Consider the following 20,450-nt stretch of genomic DNA (forward strand, 5'->3'; position numbering starts at 1 on the left):
AAATCAAACAAGCATACCAGTGACGTTGCTTTTAGTAATTCTCACAAACCTACAAGCAAAAATGTGCAGATTCTTCGAAAAACCTTGGCAGCAAGTATCAACAGAATGCATCATAATAAATAAGGCGATATCAAACTCTCAACATATACCTCCGAAGCTACACGGTTCGTCGGAAATACAAATCGTCCTCGTAGCGCGCGGAACATTAAAATCGAATCCAAGAAATTCAGGATAATATATCAAATCATGTACACTCAATAGCTTAGTCCAAGACTGCAATTCCATAATCCTTCATGATCCAAACATCAGTGAAATGGCTACAGCATGAGAGAACACATAAACTGTTCTTGAAGACTTTTAATGTCAATTCAAACTCATCACTATTGTTACCTCCAAAATCAGGAAGCGAAATTCATCGATACGACTCCAATGCCAAATCGAGGGAAACAATGAATCAATTCTTATCCAACCAATTAAGCATGCCGCTCACGAATCTTCCAGGACAACACGCAGTGCTGCTGAGAGAAAAGTGCTGAATCCTTCTCCACGAATCAGATCCCAAAGTATGAACCCTAGAGTCAAACCCCGAGATAACGACGGAGAAGCGTTGATCTTCCAACGATGGCAAGTTTCTGAACTTTCCGATGGACGGATTCCAGAAAAGGAGATTTCTGGAAACGGTTAAGAGACAGAGAGAGGATAGGAAGAGGAGAGAAGAAGATGAAGAATACTGAAACTTTCAGAGGCATGAACGAGAGAGTTTCTGAACCCAGATGAAGAACAATTTTGGTTTTTTGTTTTTTTTATTATGTTTAACACAGATGAAAAATAATTTTGAATTTTTATTTTTTTAATATGTTTTTGTTTTATTGTTTTAATTATTTGAAACTATAAAATTAGGATTAATTGAATTCTAAAATTTGATTAATTTAAAAGGGTATTTTTGTCTAATCAAATAAAGGAAGGATGTTTAAGATTTTTTATAAAATTAAATAAAAAATATATTTTTGTTTTAATTTAATTAAAGGGGTGTATTAGTAAAAGTGGTGATATAATATATATTTAAAAAAAAAAAATTAAATGCTGATGTGAAAAATAAATTCCACGTGGCTTATTATTACTTGTCCGTATTTTAAATATATTGGTACATATAAATTTATCATCTAACAATCACTTAGTATTAAAGGCTGATCGAAAACTGAATTTTGTTGTACAAGTAGCATTTTCCTTTTGGGGTATGGGAGCAATCCCCTTGTAGCATTGGTTGTTGGTGGCGATGAAATAGAGCAAGAATAAGATATCGTTGCTTTATTATAGTACGCTCGAATTCAAATGGATGTTATGCATGGCACAACGGAACTTGACCAAATATTAATTAGTACTTGTTATCACATGCATAATGTTCTGCGCGCACCATGTTTAAATTAAAATTAAAGTTCAGATTAAATTTGGTGTTAAAGAGCATGCACAATTTTGGACCTGACATTATAGTTGATTTGACAAAGATTGATGACTCTAATTTATGCCCACACATGAGCTACAAGCAAGGAGAGCCTTTAAGGAAAACAATACATCCATCTTTATCCTCTCCACTCATACAAACCTCTTTTGCCTTTGACTCTGTACCCTTTCATTTCTCTCTCTCTCTAACATACCACACCATACCACAAGAAAATAGAAAGAAATTAAAGAAACAAAACACACAGAAACAACTGATGAAACAAGCAGCTGCAAAGTCATCGTTGAGGAGGCTTTGTCCGAACATTGATAAAGAAGATGGGTTGGAGACTGTTCTGGAAATACCAATACCGGAGGAAATGTTCGCAACCATGGGAAGCAACGTGACAGTGAGGTGGCAGAACATGCTGACGTGGATGAAGGCTCAAACCGAGGACAAGTTATCATCCCCTGCCGTTTCTGCACGCTTGAACGAGCTTCGTTTTCTTCTCTACCTCGTTGGATCCCCTCTCATCCCTCTTCAGGTCCAGTTAGGCCATTCCATCCACCGTCCTGTCAGAGATAGTTCCATCGTAAGAAATGAAAACAAGCCATCATATATCATCGTCATTATTATCATTATTAACGTATAACAATCCAACTGCTATATATGATGATGTAGGAAGCATCAACCGCTAAGTATATAGTGCAACAATATATAGCGGCGACGGGAGGGCCGCCGGCGTTGAATGCCGTGGAGAGCATGTGTGTGACGGGGCAGATCAAGATTAGTGCTTCGGATTTTCATCAGACGGAAGGGGTATTAGAAGTGAAGAAGACTTCTGAAGAGATTGGGGGTTTTGTTTTGTGGCAGAAGGATCCTGATTTGTGGTGCTTGGAGGTGGTTGTTGCCGGTTGTAAGGTTGTTTGTGGTAGCAATGGCAAGCTCTCATGGCGTCATTCCTCTAACCAACAAACTCCCATTTCTAAAGGTGCCCCTAGACCTCTCCGTCGCTTCCTTCAGGTATGCATCCTACAAATTTCAATGTTAATTCGCATAGGGATACAAACAAAACATTTGTCACTAAATTAATTCCGTACAAAGGATGACAGATTGTATTCGTTTCAAATTTTATATCAATTATCAAATCAAATATGAATGATTTGCTTTTGGATTTTAGGGATTGGATCCGAGAGCTACGGCTAACTTATTTTTGAATGCCGCGTGCATAGGAGAGAAAATAATAAACGACGAAGAATGCTTCATTCTAAAGTTGGAGACAAGCCCGGCTATTCGTGAGGCCCAAGGAGGCCCAAACTTTGAGATCATCCACCACACCATATGGGGGTATTTCAGCCAACGATCCGGGCTCATGGTCCAGTTTGAGGACTCTAGGTTACTCACTATGAGAACCAAAGATGACAATGATATTTTCTGGGAAACAAGCCTAGAGTCAGTGATGGAGGATTATAAGTACGTTGATGGGATAAATGTGTCACACAGTGGTAAGACTCGAGTCACAGTTTCAAGATATGGTGAGCAATCAAGTAACCATAAAAGAGAATTGGAAGAGAGGTGGAAGATTGAGGAGGTAGATTTTAATGTACGGGGTTTGACTGCTGAGAGCTTTATGCCTCCTTCTGGCTTAGGAAAGACACCAAATACTTTATAATAGAAAATAAGCCTATGTATTTTTGCCCACATCAAATCATATCATATATATTATGTAATGACAAGCATGAAATTGATTCCACAGCAGATTGTGGTAGTACTCATCTAGCAGTGTACATATACTCATACGTCCTAAAGTAAAGCACGTTTTACAAATGAAATGCATTTGTTTCACAATTTTTGCTCGATTTTATTCATTGAGAGATGTGACCAGCCCAAGAAGTGTTATTATGTAAGTCTTACATAATCTATTTCTTAAATACTAAATTAATAATGCTGATCAACGAGACAACGACGTACTAAAATTAGAGTGCGTGACACTCCTAATTCTTGAGAAGTGCAGCAGCGTCACCCTTTAAAATTGACAAAATTGCTAAATTGTTACCACAGTATTTCCATGCCTGTGACGCACGTACTTGTAAATTTGAATTATTAATTGTTTTGCGTTTTATATGTTGATTTCTTTTCTTTGCTTTATCTCTCCTGTGAGTGATTGCTGATTACTTTGTGCCATTTTTATCTTGTGGGTACGAATCTGGAAAAACAGATAAAGATCAGAAAAGAGAGAAATCACTTGTTTTTTGAATAAGTTAATACTTTAAAATACAATAGCAAAGTGTGAGTAACATTGTGAAGCGACTCTTAATTCTTCATCTTAGTAGAGGACTATAGCCGGGTGGTTCCTGAAGGCTGAAGTGTCACCTCGTGCCAACTAAGTAACTAACCAGTACCCAGGTCAAATGAAATCGCATACAAAACGATGTCGTCTTGGTGTCGGTTCGCACCGATGTAAACATTCACATTAAATGGTATCTCTCAAATTAACGCTCGCGATTATCCCACATCAGACCAAAGTCATCGAAATCAAAGGTAACAAAATGTGGTGCCCCACACGGCCATTAAATCCGTCGTTTTCTGTTTTTTAATTTTTTTTTCTCAAAAAAATAAATGAAAATTCTGCTTCATTCACTCTCTCGCATCGCAGAGTATCTGAGTGAGTATTAGTAACACACCAAAACGCGGTCACACTCACTCTCACGTTGATTCATATCAGATCGGGCTCAATATTTTCTCCCTTTTCGCAAATCTGAGTCCGAAAGTGGTGACGCCACTGCACCACCGCCAACTCAAACAGCGAAATATTTCCAATTTTACATAACCAAAAAAAAAAAAGAGAGAAAAAGAAAATTATCACCTCAAAATTGAAATTCGATTCGTTTAATCAAGTTAGCTGCGTGGTTGTTGTCTTGTTCAATTAATCGAGAGAGAAGAAATGAAGGATGAAGACGCGCTTCCAACGACGACAGCGAGCACGAAGAAGGAAAGTTCGGACTCAGTTATGTTGGGGAAAGGAAGGTACAAGTTCTGGGCACTTGCGGCCATATTGCTTCTGGCGTTCTGGTCCATGTTCACCGGCACCGTTTCCCTACGGTGGTCCGGCACACTCAACTCCCTCTCCAACGACCTCGACATCCCAATCCACGACGACCTCGACGTCCTTGTATGCTTCTTTCCCTTTCTCTCTTTGCTTTGCTCTGCAGGTTGGATCTTGTAAATTTTATTTATGTATGATGCATGCTGTTGCAGGAGATGGAGGAGAGGGAGAAGGTGGTGAGGCACATGTGGGACGTGTACACCAACAGCCGCAGGATCAGGCTGCCGCGGTTTTGGCAGGAGGCATTTGAGGCTGCCTATGAAGAGCTCACCAGTGACGATGCTGCCGTCAGAGACGCCGCCATCACTGAGATCGCCAAGATGTCCGTCCGCTCCATCGATTTTGATCCCCCTCCCATCCAATCCGCGGTCAGTCCTTCTTCTTAGTGTCTAACTCATGGTGTTCATTGTTTTGGTAGAGGAAAACTGATTCTGTCTTTCCGCATATACATTGCATTCAAGTGTATGGATTGTTTCTATTTGTTAGTGAGGAAAACTGGAAATTGATTAAGTATGATCTGGTGTGTTTTCTGGTTGGGAAATTGCTTTATAGCTTGCATTTTTGTAGTTTTACATGGATTATTTTGCACACTTTGATCGATATCAATTTGAAGGAGGTTTTAGATTGCAAGATGTTGACAGCTTCCATTATGAGTGGTATGCAATTATGTTGAAAGCCTGAAACAGAAATCTTGCTAGCTTGGATTTGGAATTCTTTTCACTTCTTACTGCTGTGGTTGGTTATTGCGACTTATTGTTAAGATACTCTGGTCAGAACTTCGTCTAACGCTACTTCTCCCCTATCACATCTCTCTCTCTTTTGTTTCTTGAAATGGATTTTGTGTGTGAGATATTTGGTCCTTTGTTTATTTGGAGAAAAATCAGAAAATAATATAAGTACCCCTTGGGAGGATAAAGTTTCCTTTATAACAGACAAGGCATAATATAGGCAAGAGCTTGGAAAATTTCAACTATAGATGCTCGTTTTTTCCATGAATTATTCAGGAAGTAAAATGCATTATACATTAGGCTAGTTTTTCATAAATTTGGAAACAGTATTTATTATTATTTATCAGGTCACTAATCAGATTTTATAAGACTGTGATCGGTTACCCTCCATCTGTAGAATTTATTCAATAGTCATTTATGATGTATTGGATGAGTAATGCTGAGGAGTCAATATTCAGTTATATGTTTAGCTGCATTAATGACCTTGTTAGCAAAAGAAGCTCTATGAATTCTTCCTTTTTGTCTTGATTACACTTTGGTTCATCTTGGTTGCTAAAGTTTAAAACTTCATGGACTTACACTTCCCCATGGTTTTAGAATTGATGCAAATTAGTGCATCCACATGCCTTGTGATCTCTTTATTACAATGTTCTTTCAATGCCAGCAAAATTTGCAGATTTGGCAATGTATTTGTGGATGTGGATATCTTTCTCCTTGCAAATATGTTTGCTTGCATGACACGACTACATGTAACAATAAAAATCATGAGAAGTTTTGAAATTGGGAGGCATATAAAAAAGAAGTGTTGCAAAAGAAGGGATATTGACAAGCACAGATAGTTTCTAAGCTGAGATTGACTTTGTTGTATTGCTAATTTTCTTCACTGGCCTTCCTGTTTGCTCTTGTGCGTCTTTAAAACATTTTAGATTATCATGTTACTCTCAAGTGTAGTAGAAGCATTTTGCAGAAAGCAGTTAGGAAATTTAAATTTTAATGTAAGTTAGTTTACATAATTATTCTGGCATCTTTGCATGAATTAGTTTCTCCTTCCTTGTTGCAGTCAATTGGATATGGTTGGTAAGGGTTTGTACATTTCCATATTGCAACTGTTTTGCATGTTGATAAACAAAAATAAGGTCAGTTTCACTTTTAGATTCAAGCTTGTTCCTATTGATGTTGGAACTTTTTTTTCTAGAATTCTGAATGTATGGTTGCTATTGGTGTTGTTTATTTACAAGTTATGTCAATAAAATATGCAGTTTGATACCTAATAGGTAAAGGCTTTGTTGTTGTTATTGTATTCCTGGCCTTATGATTTCACTGTGTACCATTTCAGAGAGCAAGGGAATTTAGCAAGAACCTCGATCAAGTTGAGAAAGGAAAAGAAGCAACTAGGCGTGCTTAAGGGTTAGAATGTGGATTATTCAAGGGATTTACTTTGCACTGGAACATGCTCATCTGCTACCATAAGTTTATGAAGACAGGTAGTGATGGGCGAGGCACATTATAATTATGTATTTTAATAGGTTGTGGTTCTTTCAAATTTTGCAGTCACGAATTCACAGACTTCACAAAGAAAATAGTAAAGTGAAACACGGCGAATACAACTGATTATATTGCTTTCAGTGTTCTTATTTCGTAGCAACCAAGTTCTATACATCGTTGTGTTTTAAGAAATTTCTTTTGATCAAGGCCAGCATACTTATCTGTAATCAAGTGATCCATTAAGAAGTCTTTTTTATTTGTTCAGAGGACATTGCTATTCTGAATTATTGTTACGGGTAGTTTTGCTGTGTTGGAGGAGGGGTAAGAGTGGAACATAGTATATTCTGAATTCAAATATGACAAGTAGTGGATTGATACATCAAAATTAAATTCTATTAATAAATGTATTTTGCTAGTTAAGATTCTTTATTAGTTGATGTCATATAAGTTAACAATAAATAAATTTTGAGTCAATAGTCATCATCTTTACTTGAAAGAATCAAATGGAATATTAATATAAATAGTAAATTATTATATCTACCTACACTTGAAAGAATCAAATGGAATATTAATATAAATAGTAAATTATTATTTCTACCTAGGAAACTTAAAATCGCTTACATTTATCCATAAAAAAAAAAGAATTATCATTTGTACTAATAAAATATGGGTTTTATACAATAAAATTATTAAAAATTATTCGAACACTAAAAAATAACATAAAAATTTTAAATTATCCTTATCATCATTAGCATCATTTTTTCTCCTCTTCGTTAACCACTTCATTATCCTCATTTGTTCATTACTTTACCACTACCACTACTAACTCCATCCTCTCTCTCTCTCCTTCCATTTTCTGAACTTGTAGCCATCAAAGTCTGCCAACTCTACCAATTCTTTCTTCTCTCTCTCCGCCAGAGTCCGTCAACTCTCTCTCTCTCTCTCTCTCTCTCTCTCTCTCTCTCTCTCTCTCTCTCTCTCTCTCTCTCTCTCTCTCTCTCTCTCTCTCTCTCTCTCTCTCTCTCTCTCTCTCTCTCTCTCCTGTGCAGCACTGTTGACAATCATCTCTTATCGTATCTCATATTTTAAAACTCACTTAAAATAGAAACCCTAGAAAAAGGACTTTCTTTAGAATCAACATGTAGAATCAACATGCAACTTATGGGATTGCAAATTCTACATTGATTGAATTATGGGAAGGGGAAGAAAATAAAAACAGGAAACTCATGGTGGTGAAGGGCGTGGATGAGTTGGGCCACGAAAGTGACAGAGAAAAAATTGAGAGAGGTGACAGTGACTGTTACGGAAGTGCCATCTTTAAACCTGCGGTGTCTCCTCCGTTTGAAGCCACACCACAACTACAATTTTTTTCTTTTTCAATTCCATAGCATTTGCTTCTTATGTGGATCTGTCACTATCTTCTTTATTTTTCCTCTTTGCTTTTACTGTTGTTGTTGCTTTATGTGAAGATGATGATGATGGAGGTATGGTGGTGGTGGTGGTGGTGGTGGTGGTGGTGGTGTGATAGTGATGAAGAAAATGAGGTGTGGTGGTGCCTTTGAACTCAGAGTTTGGCTCAGGTGAGATTGTTCAATTCATTCAATTTCTCACATGACCTGTTTGAGTTTGGCAATTGATTTGTTCAGGGACATTAGGAGGTAGCATTCTATTCTGAATGCAATGAAAAGTTGAAAATGATGATAATAAGGGTAATTTAGAATTTTAGGTAATTTTGTAATGTTTGGATAATTTTATTGTATAAAACCTATGTTTCATGGATACAAATGATAATTTCCTTTTTTTATGAATAGATGTGTCAGTGTTTTTATTTTTCGTGGATAAAAATGATAGTTTACTCTAATATCAAAGAATTTTATATGAATAATAATTCTAAATTTACTATATGAAAAATAAAGACAATAAACAAAGTTTAATATATTAGAATTTAGGATTAAATTATTTTAAATTAAAAAAATTAGTAAAGTTAAAAAAGATATTTGAATAACTTTTAAGTTAAAATTCTTAAGATTCGATAAAACCTGCAATTTGTGGTCGTCGTGGTCGGGGTAGAGGGAGAGATCCATAAATCCTGTGGGTACTGAAAGAAATTCTTCCTCTACCTCGACCACGGTTACGACATCGACCAGCAGCCTGATCTTCAGCACCTTTGTCAGTCGATATGTCGGCAAATATCAAATTATCAAACAATCAACGGCGTTTTTCTTAACAAAACCTAATATATTGAATCTAACCTAACTTAATAAACCTAAATCCACTAATTTAAAAAAAAATCAACTGAACTAACTTCCAAACTGATTGAAAATTAAAATTGAAATTTTAATCAAACTTAAACCAAATTAAACTAAAATTAAACAAATCAAATTTTATAGGGTAAAGTGTATCAAACTTATATTAGGTAAGAAATCTCAAACATTTAAAATTCAAAAACGTTGGTCAATGGAAAAACAACAACTAACCAAACAGTCTAATTAATTCAAAAAAGCAAAAACAACAAAACAACAATTAACACAGTGAATAAGCACAATCAAACAATTAACCAAATAAACTCAATAGCAATTTCTTCATTGATTCAATCAGCAAACTTAGAATAGTTCCAGACACTTTCAGCAACAATTTAAAACTTATAGATCTAAACTAAACTATTCTAACCACCTAAATCTGCTAAAACAAAAAATTAAACTAACTAAACTAATTAAACCAATCTAATAAACTAAAACTAACTAACAGAATTAAAAAAACAAAAAGTTCAAACATTGAACCTTGAATGCAGGGTGCAGAAAGCAATGAAGAAGGAGGAAGGGAGGCGATGACACTGGGTTGTTGTCGGCGCTAGAGAGGAAGGAGATGAAGGAGCCGTCGGCGGTGGGGGTTAACGACGACAGAGAATGGGTGGCGACGACAGTGGTCTCGACAGGGAGGGGGCTGGAACGCAAGAGTGAGGGATGGTTGTAATGGTGGTGAGGGTTCGAATGATGGAGAAGGGGTTTGTGATTTGAATTTACGCCATCTTTAGCGTCAAATTATCCGACGGTTAACCATTCCGGGTTATCAAAACGCATTGTTTCACTGAATTGCATTATCATCGAATTAAAGGACGCGCCAATTGAATTAATTTCCCTCCAAACATTAAGGCTTTCTGACGGTACTCAATATTTTTCTTGTAGGAAACACGTACCACTCACTCTGCACCACTGTTGGACGTGATGTGACTGACATTGTGGGGTGCATACCGCTTATGGTGTCCTGGATCTACCATACGTTCCCATCATTTTGTCCGCCGGGATATGACGTCATTAGGTTTCCACTTGCATGTATGTTGAATATTACCCTCACATGCTGATCCCCTTCAAGTTAGAATAATCTGTTGGTAAATCCACCGCTCGAAAGAGTGTTCAAAAATTTATTTGTAACTCGCCCAACTTCCTTGGAACCTATTCCCTCATGTTGTTCAGTATGACAGTCTTTAGCACATGTACGGTAACAACAGGGTTAGTGCACAACATCACAGTTAAATTAGACTAAAAAATCACTCCTTAATTACTGTTTCTTACTATACCAGTGTAATAAATTACAACAAATATATATATATATATATATATAGAGAGAGAGAGAGAGAGAGAGAGAGAGAGAATATACAGAAATGTCTAGACCATAATAAACATATATTGGTGCTGTGATCCAATTTCCGCGTTTTACCGTATCTTAGATACTGAGACTCTGATAAGCTTTTGAACGCATCTTAGGTGCTCAGTACCCGTTTCTCCACGTGAAACGTATCCCAGGTGCATTTAGGATATGTGAGACTTCCGTTGCGTCATAGTCCGGGATCTCAGTACCCAGGAGACGTCCATAATTAAGTTACCCTCAGAGTATCCAGGATGTGATACGTTGTGTATTTTCGTAAATTACATAATTATTTAATTTAAATAAAAAATCCATCGTATATATCATTATCAATGACAAATTACAAATTTAATAATCAAAATGTGCAACAAAATATTTTCTAATTGCAATTAAAATTAAAATATAACTATATTATATATTACTAATTTAACAACTAAAATTGAGATGAAATATTTTCTTCCAAAATTATTAAATTTTTTTTTCTCCATCATTTTAACTATCCTCTTCCCCTTCTCTATCTCTCTATTATTTCTGCTCTATATATAACTTATAATTTATATTTTATATTACTAATTTGACAAACCAAAATGTGTCATGAAATATTCTTTCATTACAATTAAAATAAAATATTTTCCTCCAAAATTAAAATCTCTCTCTCCTTTTTTATCTCTCTCTTTCTCTCATTTCTATCTCTCTCTCTATATTTTTGTTTTTACCAAAAATAAAATTAAAAAAATATAATTAAATTAATAAAATTATAAAAAATACATTAAATTTATAATTAAATATAATTAAAAAGATCTCATAATATTATTTACATAAAAATATATTATTATATGCATATTTTTAAAAATTTTTTATTTAATTTTAAATTTTTACTATTTATCTTTTTAATTTATATTTTTATTTTTTTATTCAAATATTTATTACATATAATTTATAGAGAATATTAATATTATGATTAATACTTATAACCAAAATTCAATTGTTTCAAACAAAATAATTTTGTGTTAATTTTATAATTATTAATATAAATTTTTTATACTAATATCTAATTAATTTTTTATATAGCGAGTGAATTTTTTTAATAATAAACATAAAAATTAATTATTTTTATTTGTACAATAAATTTAATATCTAATCAAATATAAAAACATAAACATTAAATTTATTTAAATTTTAGATAATAAATATTAAAATCAATTTTTAATAAAAAATTAAATTCTTTCACACAAAAATAATAACTAAACAATTTATTATTTAACTCTTTTTATCTACGAAAATTTTAATCTTCTACGCTAAGAGAAATTTTTGTCTCCTATAACATTTTATTCTATAAATCTTTCCTGCCATAAATTATAATATTAGAATAAAGTTAACATAATTTCAGAAAATTTATACAAAAACACTAACTTAAATTTAAAAAATAAATATAAATCAAACCCCAACCCAGTTGAAAAGGGCTTAACGAGAAGCACGGTAGTAAAGGAAAAGAATGAAGTGTCCATTCTGCTCGGCGGCGCAGGGGCGGTGCGCCACCACGAGCTCCGGTCGGTCGATCACGGAGTGCACGTCATGCGGGCGCGTGGTGGAGGAGCGGCACTCCCACCCACACCACCTGTTCCACGTGCGGGCCCAGGATAACCCTCTATGCCTCGTGACCTCTGATCTCCCCAACCCCGAACCCTCTCCAATCACCAAGGACGACGACCCTTTCGAGCCCACGGGATTCATAACCGCCTTCTCCACCTGGTCCCTTGAACCCATCCCCCTCTACCTCCAGTCCTCTCTCTCATTCTCCGGCCACCTCGCCGAGCTCGAGCGCACTCTCGAATCCACCTCCTCCTCATCGTCGTCGTCTTCTTCTTCTTCTTCGACGGTTGTGGTGGATAATTTAAGGGCGTACATGCAGATTATCGATGTGGCCTCCATACTTGGCTTAGACTGCGATATTTCCGACCACGCGTTTCAGCTGTTCAGGGATTGTTGCTCGGCTACTTGCCTCAGAAACCGTAGCGTTGAGGCTCTTGCTACTGCCGCTCTTGTTCAAGCTATTCGAGAGGCCCAAGAGCCTCGAACCCTTCAGGTCTTCACTTTTCAATATTGTTGCTAATATGTTGCAATTGTTGATTTTTCGAATTGGTAGTGTTTGGTAGATTGATTCCAATAATGATATTCCAAATAAACTGGACAATTCCGAACTTTGGTCTGAGATAGAATCATCTTTCAGTTATTCTACTCAATATAGTTAGTACTGACAAATATTTCAGTCTTCTTAACGAATATATATGTAAAAGCACTGTCTCTACCGAGGCTAATGCTGTTAGCTTGATACTTTTCTTAGGGATGTATGATTTCTTTGTTTCTACTTTAACGTAGCTAACTTCGACCAGTACTGGTTTGTTTTAGGTACGGCATATTTGTATTCTTTAGCCGTCTGATATTGCTTCTCTTGTGGTATTGCAGGAAATTTCAATAGCAGCTAATGTACCACAAAAGGAAATTGGGAAGTATATGAAGATTCTGGGAGAAGCTTTACAGCTAAGTCAACCTATTAACAGCAATTCCATATCAGTCCATATGCCAAGATTTTGCACGCTCCTACAGCTCAACAAATCTGCTCAGGTATCTGAAAATATGTTTTAATTTATAGTTGACTGTTTCATGGATCTTGTTATTTTACTTCTGGGATGATATTGCTATATGTATATTTAAGTTTCTGTTTATGTGTTTTTTGAATCGTGTGATTTGTTTTTGTTCTGCGGTCAACCAATGTGCTTTATGGGTTTGTGAACGCAGTTTATATCTTTATACCCATGTCATGTATATTCAAGTGTTGATGTGTTCTAGATGGTGCATCATGTTTGCAATTCCTTATCAATGATCAGAAATTTAACAAAGACATCAATTTCTGCGTAATCAATTTGAAAGTTGACATCACCATCCTAATTTTGTTCTGAAAATGTATGTGCAAATAAAAATCGTTTAATTATCAATTATGCTGTGATTTTACATTCAGCAATGATCAGCTGCTCTATGGGGGGTTGTGCAGTTCTAAGACAGCTCTCGTATCACATTCACATAGTTGCTGCTACATTTGCTTGGTCTAAATTTTCAATGCTTTTATTATGTTGTCGAGCATTGGGATTTATATCATGCATAGGATGTAATTTTATGTGCGTATGGCAGAATAAAGTTTGGGTACTGGTGGTTTTTGTTTGGCTGGACACCGAGTAACATGGTTAGGTGCCTTGGGATTACGTTTTGGCAGTTAGTAGTGACTTTGTAATGTATCTTAAAATGGAAATGAAATCACTCTCGTTATGTTTTTTATATTATGAAATTCTGAGAACATATTCAATGTTGAATTTTAGGAACTGGCTACTCACATAGGAGAGGTTGTGATCAACAAATGCTTCTGCACTCGTAGGAATCCAATTAGCATTTCAGCTGCTGCTATATATTTGGCTTGCCAACTCGAAGACAAACGTAAAACTCAGGCTGAAATTTGCAAGGTAACTGGCCTTACTGAAGTCACTCTACGTAAAGTGTACAAGGAACTACTGGAGAATTGGGATGATTTGCTTCCATCAAATTACACCCCGGCTGTGCCTCCAGAGAGAGCATTTCCCATGACCGTAATTGCTTCTGGTCGCTCCACAACAGCTAAGGTTGATGCAATAGAGACCACTTTGGACACAGAGAAGTTGCCAGAAATCAAACCTAACAAACCGACTGAGGTCTCAGTCACTGTGCCACAGTCCAGAGGGAAGGATGAGGCCGAAGTTAAAAGCAATACCTGTGCCGCCAACCATCCCACACAGAATCAACAGTCAACTTATTGGCAATCCCAGCTTCCCAGTGGGACAAACAGTCATCCTAATGTTTTGCAAGGAATGGATATCGACAGATCAGAGAGTAACCACCCCCACACTGAAAAGATGGCAGAGGACACAAATGGCACTGCCAGTGCCAATTCTCTAAACCCAAGCCAACTTTACAGTCCTCCTGGTTCAAGTGCAAGCTCTGTTATGAGACAGTTTTCAGCTTCCCCTTCATCTGGACACGTGAGTGTTCGATTAGCGCAGTCACCTAAGACGATGCCAGGTTATCCGGAGAACTGAGGAATAGTTAATATATATGGACATGGATTTTATTGAATCGGAGTTTTTGTGCCAACACCTAACCTAGTAGATAAACAAATGTGATTGTTTATTCAGAGTATAGTATTGTGTATAGTGTGCCATTTGGTTTGTTTTTGTTTTTGGGTTGTGAACGGTGTGATTATTGCCAAATCATCCATTCCTCTTACTTCTAGTTGCAATGTAATTGCTAATACTGTCAAAACTCTGGAATAATTGCAGAGACAGTGAAAGTAGTGCTAAATAGTAAATAGTATAGCCGCAAAGCAATGATAAATAGTAGATGTAGATGTAGATGTAAATGTATGTTGTGTGTAGACCAAAAATAGATTTGATCACATGCAAACTAATTTGCACGACACTTGACAGTGTATATATGACAATATTCCCGGAGAGAATTTGTCAATGCTGTCATCAACAATTATCTCGCAAAGGCTTTCTTTTCTTCTAGTTCTATTTAGCAGTGTGTTCTTTTATGGTAAAGGAAAACATTAACACTATGTTGGTTGAGGTGGAAATGAGAGGAAAAAAAAGGGAGAGAGAGAAATTGGAAGGAAAATAATTATTTTTCCTTGTTTGGTTGAGAAGAGAAATAGGAGTGAAAGGAAAATGGGTTGAAAAATATTGGTGGGATTCACCAATTTTTTTCCCTCCAACAATGGAGAGAAAACTAAATCTTTTTCTATTTTCAATATTATCCTTTTATTTTTTAATATATTTTATAATATAAGGGTAAAATTGTCTTTTATAATATTTCTTTCTTTCTTATTTTCATTTCATCCAAACACATCTAAGAAAAATAAAAATTCACTCAATTTCTTTCCTTTCCTTTCTTTCCTTTCTATAAACTCATAGGCAGATATTTTTATATGAAGTCATTAGTTGAGATCATTAGTTAAATAGTAATTTAGTTAAATATATCAAATTATCTAAAAAATTTTAATTAATAATTTTATATAAACATAATTGCATGTGAATTTTTTACCTTAAGAAAAATATATACAAATATTTATTTAGAATTATAAAAAGTTAGTTGTTTGAATATGATAAGTATATAAGTTGATTTTTTATAAAACAAATTATAATTATATTTGTCAAAAAATAAATTGTTTTACAAAACATGATATTTTTTAAAGTTAAAATGTATAATTATTTAGTTATATATTTAAGAGTTTAATTTATACATTCACAATAGAAAATATTTTACACAGTTATTTTATTATATCAGTTATTTTCTATGACTATTCACATGGTTAATGTAAAAAATAGGTTATTTTTCATATAAAATTATATAATTAGATGCACGTATATAATTGTTTTAATAGTATATCAAAATTAAATTATATATTTAATTGTTGGTTTAAATTAAATAATTACATAAAAATTTTTAATAGAATATAATGATTATGTTATTTTGTTAATGACATTTTAATTAAATCTTTTTAAATATACCCACATATTGTGTACACATTAGTATATTTTTTATTTAATTGGAGTTAAATTTTTAGATCTAACAAATAATAACCACAATGTAATTTATCACACTAAAAATAGTGCAATAGAAAAATCTTATAGGAATTTTACAGTGGTTATTGTTTTATATTTTATAAATGAATATATTTGCTTTTTTCAAAAAACATATAGAATTAGATTTGTAATATTAATTTTTCCATATTTTTTCTTTCACATGTCCCTATTTATTTATCAAAAAAGAAAAACGAATTATTTTCTGTTCTTGCTTTGTTTTAAAAGATTAAATAAATGAATAAAATATAGAATAAATGCTTATCTTTTTTAGAAATTAATTTTTGGGACAAATTACTAATATGAATGGTTTGGAAATTAAATTGATCAGATTATAACTTTTTAATACAGTACACGAAATTACAATTTTTTATATCTATAAAAATTATTACAAGGTGTAGTGATTTTCAATTGAACGTAATTCGTTACAGAGTATAGCAATTTAGGTGGAATTTTGTAGCAGAAACCACTATAGGGTGAAGCAGTTTCTGACGATATTTTGTTGACTAAAAACTACGAATACACAACTAGAAAATGGATTAATACAGACAGATTTAGTCTTTATTACAGACGGATTTTTAGTTACCGACGAAATTACCGACTTATAAATAACCATATATCAAATTTTACATGTTATGATATAATATGATATGATACTGAAAACTATGTTACCAACTCCAATAGTATAACCATATATCAAATTTTACATGTAAAGTGAAATTACCCAGCCATGGCATGAACCAGAATTTTGTTAGGATTTGGTTGAATTAGTCCCACATTTCTTAGGATAGCAAATGGAGTGGGTGGCCTAGGCTATAAATATGAGGCTAAGTTCTCCATTTGTTTTTGCACCAGTCAGAAACACTTTAAGCTTGTATCTGATTTTTCTTTTCCTCTGTACTCTTTGATTAGAGAGTGTTGTGAGGTGTAGTTAGATATTTGTTTTGAGAGAGTGTGGGTGTACTGGGGTGCCGGTGTTAGAGAGAAAGAAGTCTATGTGTTGTAACAATTTTCACATAGTGATATTCTCTGGTTGTCATTTGACAACGGCCGTGGTTTTTTCTCCGATAATTGGAGTTTCCACGTTAAATTCTTGTGTTGTGATTGTGTCTATTTTATTTCTCTGTCAAAGGTGTTTTCTCAAGGGGAATGGTGTCTTATTCCCAACAAGTGGTATCAGAGCTTCGGTTCGGTGGGATTTATTCTTAGTATGCTCTGTGGTTGCAGCCTAGTCTGACCTTCCACATCAGAAAAGAATTTTGTCCTGTAGCTTGAGGTTGATCTTTGGTTGCTGTTATTGTTGCTGAAAGGCAGTGTGACACTGTGAGAGTGCAGTTTGGAAAGGTTCTGGCTAAGGAAAGACCTGGTATTTAAGTGTGTCCATTGTGACACACCTCTCTTTCCTGGGGACTCTTCCTAGTGCACGGTCTACAGTTGAGTTATACTATTCCAGTATACGATTGCAACAATGTCAGGATATTCAAGTGCTGTGAAGCTTGAAATAGAGAAATTTGATGGAAGAATCAATTTTGGCTCGTGGCAGATACAAGTCAAGGATGTGTTGATACAATCAGGTTTGCACAAGGCGTTGAAGGAGAAGATCTCTGGTTGCTCTCTCTATGAGAGAAGATGATGTTCTCTAGAAGATAAGAAGTATCCTCATGGTATTACCGCACTGCCATGGATAAGGATAAGTTGAGGCAATCGGGTCCACAAATTGCACACAGGCATTGGTTGGCGTTGAGATGCAAGGTGTGTGGCAGAGTTAGGTCGATGGCTGAAGAACTTCCAAGAAAAGCCAATTTGAAAGTTGCACCATGAATTTTCAGCAAGATTTCGATCTGTACCAAGGCGAAATGCTTGGAGTGGTCTAATTCCAAGTGAGTATACTTTCATGGTGGAGTATGATAGTTCTCTGAACTATGATTGTCGGTATAGACAATGGCAGCAAAGAATTGTCGGTGTTGACAATGGAAGCTGAAGATGTGTGACTATTTCAATCAAGGTGGAGATTGTTAGGATTTGGTTGAATTAGTCCCACATTGCTTAGGATAGCAAATGGAGTGGGTGGCCTAGGCTATAAATATGAGGCTAAGTTTTCCATTTATTTTTGCACCAGTCAGAAACACTTTAAACTTGTATCTGATTTTTCTTTTCCTCTGTACTCTTTGATTAGAGAGTGTTGTGAGGTGTAGTTAGATATTTATTTTGAGAGAGTGTGGGTGTACTGGGGTGCCGGTGTTAGAGAGAAAGAAGTCTATGTATTGTAACAATTTTCACATAGTGATATTCTCTGGTTGTCATTTGACAACGGCCGTGGTTTTTTCTCCGATAATTGGAGTTTCCACGTTAAATTCTTATGTTGTGATTGTGTCTATTTTATTTCTCTGTCAAAGGTGTTTTCTCAAGGGGGAATGGTGTCTTATTCCCAACAAATTTGATCCATCGCATGATTCCTGTCTTATAAATAATTAACGGCCATCCAATCGTCATAAAGGCAAAAACACAAGCTAAACTTATCTTGACCCTCTTTACTTCATTTGTCCTGAACTTCTTCAAATCAAAGTGCCACATCAACCTGCTAGAGGGCATAGTTGATCACATAGAATAAAAATCTCATAATGTACCATACTAGTGAGTTATAGACATCCAAGTTCGAAATATATTATTGCATTTTGCAAAACAGGAGATGAATCAAACTCATCTTTCCAAACAGGGAGCCAATCAATATCTTCATACAACCTATAACAATGGAGATATTACAGTTTTGAAAGCACAACAAAACAATAAGGAAACTGCTGATAATTTACAAAATCTTCCACTAAAATTATTATTGAGAAACACTACTTACATGTCCATCTTTGCATGGTGTCTGTCATGCTTAAATCGCCATGGCTTATATGAAAAAATTAGTGGCAAAGAAACTAGAGCTCCAACAATGTCCTCAACCAATTTTTTCTTTGAAAATGATTTGTGAGGACAGTCATGGCCTATAACAAAGAAATAGCAAAAAGAGAACATTACAAAGATGTTAAGCGTAGATGAGTTTCTTAGAGATAGGAGTGAGAAAAATTTTTCAAACAGACAATAAGGATTAAGTAAAATATGCATGTTAAACTAACCCCAGTTACTACAGTCCCTATCCATGCCCAAGCCAGAGAAAGTAGGTACCAAGATGCTTTGGAAATCATAAAGAGCCTCAATGCATAGAAGGCAAGGCACTTACCATAGGGCTGCTAATTTCTGATATGATCAGTGTGGAATTCTTGATCGCTTTTAGCTTCATTTTTAGTTTCGCAAGCTCTAGTTTCAGGTCTTGATTTTCATTTTAATTAGTATTCAAAACATTATCAAATAAAGTCAAAGAACAAAAGAATATGAATGACCTACCTTTTTATCATTGCAGACTTGGAAGTACTTTGTTATTCCCCTAATTCTCTATTCCATTGAGAAACTGCATTCATTTGTTAACCATGAAGATCATCATGTTAGCGTGATTAAGGTCTATGTTAGCAACTTGTTCTTTCTAGTTTTGCATCGTGAAGCAAGACACTAACCTTATAAATAGTTGGGAATAATTTTCAAACAATATTATACGCAGGAAATGATAGTTCAGATCAAAATTCAAATAAAGCATCTACTCTTATAAGATTATTTAGTTATGACAAATGAACCAAGCATTGAAAACACAAAATAATATTTGATTAAGGGAATTAGGGAAACATAGCATTTTTTGTTCAGGATGGCCACCTTAAAGAATCAATGGAAATAACTAATTATTATTACAATTTATTTGTTTATTAACATAAATCATGACATGGAGTTGTGGGGACAAACCTTATGGAAGTTGAATATCAAGTCCAGTTCACAGACCTGCAAATGGTGATGCAAGCAATACTGAATTAGAAAGATATAGAAAAACGCTATATTCTAAAGAAGAGAAGAATGGTACATTAGGGTCTGAATGGTATAAACAAACTCAAATTCATTAACCTTAATTTCAAATTTATACCCTCCAAAAAGATAGAGAATAAACTATGAAGTGTTGTTTAGTAGTGTTTACCTTTGGAAGCATTTATGAGAGCGAAGAAGCTCTGTTCAAGGTCATGGATGAAATCACCTTCCTTCTTTGCCAAGAAGAGCTTGATGCGACGGTAGCTCTCAAACATGGTTCGAACCTCATCTTTGTTCCTCTGCTTGGTGACGACCTCATCCTGTGACAGAGGCGAAGGAGGAGGAGTAGGCGAACGAGCTAAGGTTTGAGGAGATTGTGGCGGCGGTGCTAGCGGCGGTGGTGTGGCAGTGGAGATTCCGGGAGAGTTTCATGCTTTCGCTTCTTCAATGGCTGCTCGACGGACGCCATTGGTTATGGTTAGTGCCGC

General features: G+C 35.1%; 3 protein-coding genes across 3 annotated transcripts; all 3 read left to right on the top strand.

Annotated features, from left to right (window-relative positions):
* The first annotated feature begins 1,597 nt into the window (after positions 1 to 1,597).
* LOC112800687 (uncharacterized) lies at positions 1,598 to 3,212 on the top strand. Its single transcript, XM_025843048.3, has 3 exons — positions 1,598 to 2,030; positions 2,120 to 2,461; positions 2,619 to 3,212. The coding sequence occupies exons 1-3, from the start codon at positions 1,716 to 1,718 to the stop codon at positions 3,108 to 3,110; spliced, it is 1,149 nt and encodes a 382-aa protein (XP_025698833.3). The 5' UTR covers positions 1,598 to 1,715; the 3' UTR covers positions 3,111 to 3,212.
* An 804-nt stretch (positions 3,213 to 4,016) lies between these two features.
* LOC112800684 (uncharacterized) lies at positions 4,017 to 7,177 on the top strand. The gene is made up of 3 exons (XM_025843046.3): positions 4,017 to 4,610; positions 4,697 to 4,912; positions 6,609 to 7,177. Exons 1-3 carry the CDS (start codon positions 4,383 to 4,385, stop codon positions 6,675 to 6,677), a joined length of 513 nt encoding a protein of 170 aa, XP_025698831.1. The 5' UTR covers positions 4,017 to 4,382; the 3' UTR covers positions 6,678 to 7,177.
* Positions 7,178 to 11,768: 4,591 nt separating this feature from the next.
* Positions 11,769 to 14,713, top strand: LOC112800690 (plant-specific TFIIB-related protein 1). The gene is made up of 3 exons (XM_025843050.3): positions 11,769 to 12,488; positions 12,869 to 13,027; positions 13,777 to 14,713. Exons 1-3 carry the CDS (start codon positions 11,898 to 11,900, stop codon positions 14,524 to 14,526), a joined length of 1,500 nt encoding a protein of 499 aa, XP_025698835.1. The 5' UTR covers positions 11,769 to 11,897; the 3' UTR covers positions 14,527 to 14,713.
* The last annotated feature ends 5,737 nt before the right edge of the window (positions 14,714 to 20,450 follow it).

Source organism: Arachis hypogaea, chromosome 5 (genome assembly GCF_003086295.3).
Source record: "Arachis hypogaea cultivar Tifrunner chromosome 5, arahy.Tifrunner.gnm2.J5K5, whole genome shotgun sequence".
Classification (NCBI taxonomy): domain Eukaryota; kingdom Viridiplantae; phylum Streptophyta; class Magnoliopsida; order Fabales; family Fabaceae; genus Arachis; species Arachis hypogaea.